This window comes from Gavialis gangeticus, unplaced genomic scaffold (assembly GCF_001723915.1).
Source record: "Gavialis gangeticus isolate Ggan-Ray unplaced genomic scaffold, GavGan_comp1, whole genome shotgun sequence".
Lineage (NCBI taxonomy): Eukaryota > Metazoa > Chordata > Crocodylia > Gavialidae > Gavialis > Gavialis gangeticus.
This window is the reverse complement of record NW_017729012.1, coordinates 5,338,571-5,346,647: the sequence shown is the minus strand read 5'-3', so window position 1 is coordinate 5,346,647 and position 8,077 is coordinate 5,338,571. Positions and strand designations below refer to the sequence as shown.

At 48.2% G+C, this 8,077-nt stretch overlaps 1 protein-coding gene across 6 annotated transcripts in view; it reads right to left on the bottom strand.

The window, feature by feature from the left end:
- Positions 1-8,077, bottom strand: part of ACACA (acetyl-CoA carboxylase alpha) — a 197,607-nt gene that overhangs the window by 19,904 nt on the left and 169,626 nt on the right. For 5 of the 6 annotated variants that reach the window (XM_019511095.1, XM_019511097.1, XM_019511096.1 and 2 more), the window contains one exon: positions 7,084-7,196. In XM_019511095.1, the coding sequence (XP_019366640.1) occupies positions 7,084-7,196 (113 nt within the window). Of the gene's footprint in view, positions 1-7,083; positions 7,197-7,221; positions 7,293-8,077 lie in introns of those variants that run through there. The other variant, XM_019511101.1, reaches the window with a different exon arrangement.

Here is an 8,077-nt window from a genome sequence, read left to right as displayed (position 1 = left end):
CCCCCCGCAAGAAAAAAAAAAAGAATAAAGAGGGGGGGGGGGGGGGGATAAAGAGTGATTATCCTATCATTGATCGTTTGTCAGAAGCATTTCTTATTCACTGGACTATTGTAAAAAGCTAAGCTCTCGATCAATCCTGTAAGCTCCCTGTACAATTAAATATCTTGGAATGGTTTTCTTTCTTTTCGAGCCAGATCTCGAGGCCTCGGGGTTTTGCAGCAAGCCTGGGGTTTATTTATTTATTTCCTAGAGAAAGGAGCCTCCATTGGAGAACCATAACCTGGCCAGGAGGGCGATTAAAACCCAGAGACAAGTGATTCTCTTGCTCCAGAGAAACAGTGGATCATCTCAGCTATTTAATCACAGAGTTAACTTTGGAGTCCTAAGAGCATTAAGATGCTTCCATGCACAGGTATATATCCCAGCAGATGCATAAACGAAGGCGGCAGCATTATGATACTGCTGTATTTAAATGCCTACCCTTAGAACACAATGGCTCTTGGTGGAGCAGGCAGTGATGGTCACAAAGCCCTTGTCTACACAGCAACACTCTTGCCAACGAAGTAAAGGTTTTAACCAAAAGCCCCACTATGCTCAGGCCCTAAAGGTGGTTCCAAGGGGTCAGGGGAGGAGAGGATGATACAGGATGAACCTCCTGGGACAAGATGCCCTTCCAAGAGCCCCTCATACGATGCACTAGGCACAGCCAACAGAGGAAGGTCAGATGCGCAGCATTTTAAAAAAGCAAAAACATTGTTAGACGGGAGGCTGTGACCCCTGCGTGGTGGCAGAGGCTGCAGGACACTAGCCGCCCCCAGGGCTGGAGACTATTTGTTCACCCTGTTTGGTTCAGTGCCACGAAGCTGCGAACAGCAGTTCTGGCTCCAGCACGTAGTTTGCTTTACTGGTTGGGAAGGTGGCATCTGCGCAGGCCCACGTACAGCAGTGCCGTGGGCTGGACGTGCAAAGGCCTTAGCCTCATTTCTTCCCTCTGCTTCCTAACAGCACTGAACAGCACATTGAGGCTTACTAGCTTTGCTGCACTGGAGCAGGCTCCTCCAGTGACAACACCCGGGTCTTCAAAGGAGGGACCCTCTTCCTGGTATGCTCAGCACAATGCAACCGCAAGCCCTGACTCAGACTTCACGGGATAATGCTAACAAACCACCAAGCACAGCCGCCACTAACTACACAAGTCCTTTCCCCTGTGAGCGCAAGGGGGAAGCATGGCACCGACCCAGCCTTCCTCCGCTGCCTTGCTTTATATCCTGGGTGCGTGCTTTATATCCTGCAATCACCATGACCAGAGAAGCTGCCCTCCCTGTGCAGACTAATGGAAAAGCCATGGCAATAAATCCAGAGAGAGCCCTATCCCATGAAGCGCCCTGCTACTGAATAGCAATTTATACTGCCTTCCAAAAGTTAAGGGAAGGGATTGTGACAGGGAAAGCCACGTCGGGACTATTTTGATTTGTGCCCCATTAAGCAAAGAACCTCTTCTGGAGCAGCAAGCCAGTGCGCCGCCTGCTCCCTCCCATGCATACGTCTCGCAGAAGAGAGCCATGACAGGCGCGGTGTCCTGCAGTGATTACAACCTGCAAGAGTGTCAGGGCTCGGGCTGGCTTTAATAAAGTTCCTGCCAGACAGAAATGGCTTGGCAGGGTCATGAATCATGGCTTCCCATAACATTTAGCAGCAAAGTGTTTTTTTTTGTTTTTTTTAAATATGACCACTTTAACAGGTTAGCCAAAATGACTTGGAGAAATGTTATTCTAGCTTCCCTCTGACTGCAGAAAGCCGAGCAGCTTCTGAATCAAGTTGATGGTTTACAGCATCTAAGCTGTGAATATGCGGGATCTGCTCCTCCAGCTTCAGTGCACAACCGCACGCAGCTGAAGCGCCTCTGCCAGCCTCACGCCGCCTCTCCCAATACGCCAGCAGAGCCACGGGCAAGAGGCCCGGTCTCCGGCAACCTCGCTGCACCGTCACTTCATGTTGCCAGAGCAGGGAACGGTGATTTGGGTGTAAATGAGACCTGGGCCCGCGACACCATCATAAATAGACAAGCGCCGTCACTACCAGGTGACAGCAACGTCAGCAGGCCAAAGGGCGCCTCCGCTCAGCAAAGCCCTCCACGCAGGGGCAAGCTGAGCCTCTTCAGTTCATCAGCGCTCGTCTTCTGTCCAAAGCTAAATGAATCCCAGGAGGCCTGGGGGGAACGGCTGGCTGCTGAGTGATACCCAGAGGCAGGCAGGCTCTGGCCCTGTCCAGCCCATCTGTCAGCAGCCAGGCCTTAGCAAAACCCGAGACAACATTTGCTTTGGTTCCTGAATTCCCGCCAGTTTCCTACGTGAACAGTTACCCGGCAAAACAGCTCAGGCCCACGATTTTTCAGGGTGGCTTGTACAACACGGTATCAGTCACCTGCCTACCCCACAGGAGCTGGCATTAGACTTGGGGGGGTCCTGGGCAGCAAGTATGGTGCTGTCTCCTCTCTTCTCCCACCTACACACAAGGTCACCACCCCCAACACGTCAGGGCTCCTTTCTTCGAAAATCAGCTCTGCCGTCTCCGGCGCAGCACTCACAACCTTGCGAGCTGGCCTACCTGAGTGCTGCATGTCCACAGGTCACTGTGGAGGTAAAGAGGAAGAACAACGTCTCAGAGCAATACGGCATTGAAGCCCATTCTCAAGGCCATCCCTGTCCAACAAAGCGCTTCAGTCCCACTGAGACTTATGCTTAAGTGCTCTGCTGAACTGAGAGAGACCAGAGAAATTGCTCCTCAGGAGATGAGCATGGCAGAATCCACAGCCATGCAACCAAGGTGCATTTAAACTGTCCCATCCAAAAGCCTCAGCTCCCGCAACACTTTGTCAGCTTGGTCTCTACTTACACAACAGCATCTGTGGAGGCAGCTCTGGGAGCCATCTCACCTCACCTCCAACCTGCTCCAAAGGCCATTAAGACCCATTTGACTGCCTGGGCATATGGGAGGGATGCATAAATGGGGCTGTGTCATTACTTCTCTAAATACCTGGTAGAACGTATGGTATAAGGATGACACCAGAGGTTGCATGTGCTTGGCTAGAAACACCATCCTGCCCTGGAGAGAGAGGGGCCTGAATGCTCTGAGGACCAGGTATGAGGATCACGGCAAGCTGGCACAGGTGAAGCATGGCATCAAGCCAGAAATGCCTCGTGCTGCGTGCTCACAACCACCACCTTTGATTTGCTGTGTTCGGGATTTAAGAAAGAATAGAGTTGCCTCTGGAAATAAACTGCTGTGGCTCAACATACAGCCAGTTACTGCTATTCTACTGTGGAGCTCTTAAATATTTTAGCTTTTTTTAAATTATTATGTGGGGGACTGAAGGCAAGCTCGGCACTGGGCTCAGCAAACAAAGACCAAGTCGGAAGAGGCAACGAGAGATGGAAAGAAATGTGTAACGCTGGCATGTTGCTCTGGATGCATTATGGCCACGCGAGCTAGCTCACCACTTCGTGCCGACCCACACACGGGCACAATTTTATATAGATCTATACAGATAATCCCTGTCCAACACGCACACTACGACTGTTCTGAATCAAGAGAAGATGTTTCTCCTCTACCATGGGATAAACGCTATGACTAAAGACACACTTGAGAAGTACAGGGTTAGGTCCTGTTCCCACTGAAGCCATTCTGTTATTGCCTTCTGTTCAAACGGGAATGAGCCATCTGGTCCCAGAACATCACAAAACTGACACCCACTTGTGACCTTCCTGAGGCTGATGAAGAACACGCTGCACGACCAAGTGACCACCCGTCATGTTTGCTCCAGTCTGAAGCCCTCTGTTCTAATGCCGGCTGAAGCCAAAGTATTCAAAACGGCCCCTGTGTCCTGCAAAGTGCACCAGCCCAAGGGCCCCTGCTTGCAGTGCCCATGCATTTCTCTTTGCCCAGCTTATGCTCTGCAAATTGCCTGGTCATTTCTAGAGCCAAAACTCCTCTCCCCTCCTGCCATGCTCCTCTCCAGCCAATGCTGCTGCCTAACGCAATGCAACGCTGAGTGACATTTTAATACAGGATGAAACTAATAAAGATTTTGGCGCTGGAAAATGGATAATGAGCAGATCTGTGTCAAATTATTCAATATCTGTCACCTTCCACTGCCCCCGCCCCTATACATGCAAGTCAAAATCCAGTGGCTAAAGATGGCTCAAATGAAAACACAGTGTCACCCTATTTGCCCAGCCCTACGCCCTTGGTACATGGATGGGAAGATCTTCCTCTCCCCCACTATTCAGCCGCTCGGCAGAAATGATGACAGCCATTCAGGGGTTAAAGAGAGGCAGTGAACCCCCAGTTAATGAGTAAGAATTCAGCAGGCAGTGTAAGATAAATGGAGCTTTCTCTGCTTCTGCTGGAGTCAGCATGAACTGCGGCCCCGCGGCTTGTTTGTGGCAAATGGAGTGCGCGAAATATCAAAGGGCAGTGATCCAGAAGAAGACCGACTTTGACAAATTTTAAATTGGCCAGAAAGAAAACCAGAAAAAAAAAAATTATGCAATTCACCGTGTCCTGCAATCTTGGCTTTCCTGCTATTGTATGGCATTAGCAGCAAAACAACAGCAATGATCACCCGATGTTGGGAGCAATTATGAGCCATCTAAGTGAGATGCTTATCAGTGACTGAAGCTTTTAGAGCTCCCTGCATGTACAGTTGTAAGTGACTTGCTCTTGTGTTGCAGTCATTTTAATTAAAGTGTATGGAGTTTGCCGGGAGTAATTATCCTGTTTAGAGAAAGCAAGAGGGGGGAAAAGAACAACCCTCCCCACACACATAGCAAGGACCTGGACTTTGGAGAGACCATAGAAAATGGTCTGTCCTTTTATTTAAAAAAATAAATGAAAACAGAAGATGATGCAGGGTAGCAGGACGGGTGATTCGGGGCTCCCTTTTAACAGCAACGGGTGGAAGGAAGGTGTTAAGCGCAACTCATCCTCATGCAGATGCCACATAACTGGAGTTGCAAAGGCAAGCAATCCTGTGGCATCTGCTACTTTCCCCAGTGCTACAGGATGAACACACACAAACAACCCTCTTTATCTGAGACTGCTGTCTTGAGAATGGATGACCCTCCCAGTGTCAAAGACACCACATCCCAAGGGAGGTGTTGACTGAAGAGGGGCTGATTCATTCCCGATGATGCTGTGGCAAATGTTTTGAAAACCTTCTGCTGCCATTGATCTACAGGCCCATGTGCTGGCTGCTCAGTGCTTGCCCTTCTCCAGCCACACATCTCTCTTCTCCTTCCTCTGGAGCCTCTCACGCTGGAGCCGTAGTTCCAGAAAATCACCCCCAGGAGCTATGAGTCCTGCCTGGGTTCAGGACTAAACAGCAGCCTTCCAAGTGTGGAGTGTAAAACCCCACAAGTGCCCACTCGCAGAGGCTATGCTGGCCTCCCCCCGTCCGCTGCAGCAGGGGCCATCTATATGGGGACTCTGTCAGGTTAAGCACAGCTCCAAAGTCAGAGTTTGTGAATATAAACTTTTCATCCAACATCACAACGACAGAGTAACACCAACAGAGACAGGTTCATGGTACCAATACTCCCCTGCAATCGGTCCAGATGCTTCTGTGGCGCCGTCTCTCCTTCATACCCAATCACCTGAAGGACGCTAATGAGAGCTGAACCCAAACACATTACCATACTGTGCTAATGCTGTGAAGGCAGGACGCAGCTCATCTGCTTTCACTCTCCAAGCAGAAAGAAGTACAGAAGATAAACAGCACAGTGAGCTAACATTGGATGAGACCTTAAAGCTTCTCCAGTTTTGCAAAAAGGCCCCATGTCATCTAGAACGTGGGTAAGAAACATCTAACTGGAGACTGATAGTATGGTTTTAACCTTGACTGTGTCCTTTACAATTATTAGTCTCTTTCAAAGTCGTATCAGATTGGCTGTTTGGTATATACTGTACTTATCTGCCTACCCCATGCTCCCAAATAAGACACTCACTTTGCTTTGGGAAGGCAGAATGGAGAAGAAAAAGATATTGTCCATTTAACCAAACTGCTCAAAATTTGCTTCCTCATTTAGGACCCACACTGCAATTTTTGATTATTTTGGGGCTAAAGGTGAGCATGGTGTGCAAATAACTAATGTAAATTGTTGTACTGCTATAAATGAAGATGTAACAGCAGCCATAGATAGCAACACGATCACACATTGACATAGCACCTTTCAACCTACAGTAGCCCAAAAGGCAGTATAAGTTTAAGCCACACACCCGTGGTACACTTTCTGTACTACTACAAGGAAATCAATGCTGGGGGGAAAAGAGGCTCTTTAAGATTACACTGTAGAAAGAAGAGATGGCGAAGAACTATACAAAGAGTCTGGTCCCCTGAGAGAGTATGTATCAGATATTAAATGGATACTGCTGCATAGTCTGTATTTCAGTTTATCAGGTTTGTTACATGCTCGGGGATCTTCTGGAATGAAAGGCACTACAATAATATAATGTATATATTTGAGATGCTGGTCACAGAGTGCAGCCAAGTCACACAGTGTTTTAGTCGAGGAAGTGGAGAATACTTTATCTTGTTGAGGCTGCTGAGGAGCTGTAAGCAGGCAGAGATAATTACCGGAGTTCAGAGCTGCCTAGCATACTGGGCTCTGCTCAGAAGCCACAAACATACAGTATCCAGATTCTCAGCTATGCCCACTTACATCAGCTGAGGGAGGATCTGGCTCACTGCCTTTTCAGTGAGCTGAGCCCTTGTGGAGAAGAGATTTCTGTGTGCAGAAGCTTTAATAATTGTTTGCAGTATTCTTCAAAGGAAAAATTAATTGGTTTAAGATGACGGTATTACCCGCACACTGTATGCTGTCGATGTACATGAATATAGGGAATATCATTACACACACAAAGCTTGTCTCATCTGCTTTTCCTCCAGAGCTGGATGACAGTAAATAAAAATTATCATGAATTTGATAAAATGCCTCAGTGCCCCCTCTTTAAGGTCCATAAACACATTCATTAGATATTAGCTGAACGGATCATTGATCTGCCAGCACCACAGACCAGACATACCTAGCCGCTCTGCCAGCCGAATGTAGATCGGGTCCACTCGCCTCATTGTCTTCACCAAATCTTTCTTGCGGAATTTGATTTCTACTGTCCCTTCTGGCTCCAGAACTCCTCCTCTGAGCAGAGATGGGAAGGGGGGGAAAAAGAAACAGGGGGGCTTTCAGGTCATCAGACAAGGGGGAAACACAAAATGCAACAGTACAATTTGTTACCTAGAAAGTATTCAAGAAGAGAAGCGAAGGCAGGAAGAAAAAAACAAAGCAAGAGAATAAGAAAGAATCCAAGCTATTTTTTATCTAACGCTACAGACTGCACGTGGGGTTTCACACATCAGTCCAATTCTGTTTAATACGAGCCAGTGTTAACAAACAGCAGCAAGCTGCGCTGCCATAGCCCATTTCAAGTTGAAAGGAAAGTGAATGTCATGCAAACATCTTGTTCTCATGACAGAATCTACCAGGTTCCCAGGCCACAGAGAGGAAACACATGGTTTGGGACCTAGGCTTGAAGGAAGACAGAATACAGATGGAAATTATTTTACTTCCAAGTGGAGAGAGAGAGAGAAACAGAAAAAGAAAGGGCCGTGCAGTGGAGAGGTTACAAACAGTGGTGGCAATGGGAGACAAACGATGACCGGGGGGCAGAGGATCCGCATGGACAGAACCCACGTGCTTTATTTCTAAAAACAGGCGTTTTTTGCTCCCGGGAAGGTCTAGTGGGCAGGAGGCGTGTTGGGTTGCAAGGTTGGAAGTGAGCTAAGGGGCAGAACTGCTCCTGCAGGAAAGGGGCAGATAACGGGCCCTTGTCATGAGACACGTCCTTCTGAGTAGGTTTCTTAGACCAGTGATAACAAACAATCCTGGGGAAACTCTTTGAGAAGATCATCAAGGAGCACATTTGTGATGGGCCGGCATCAGAAATGATGCTCAGGGGCAATCAGCATGGATTTATTAGGGGGAGATCATGTCAGACCAACCTGATTGCCTTCTACGATCAG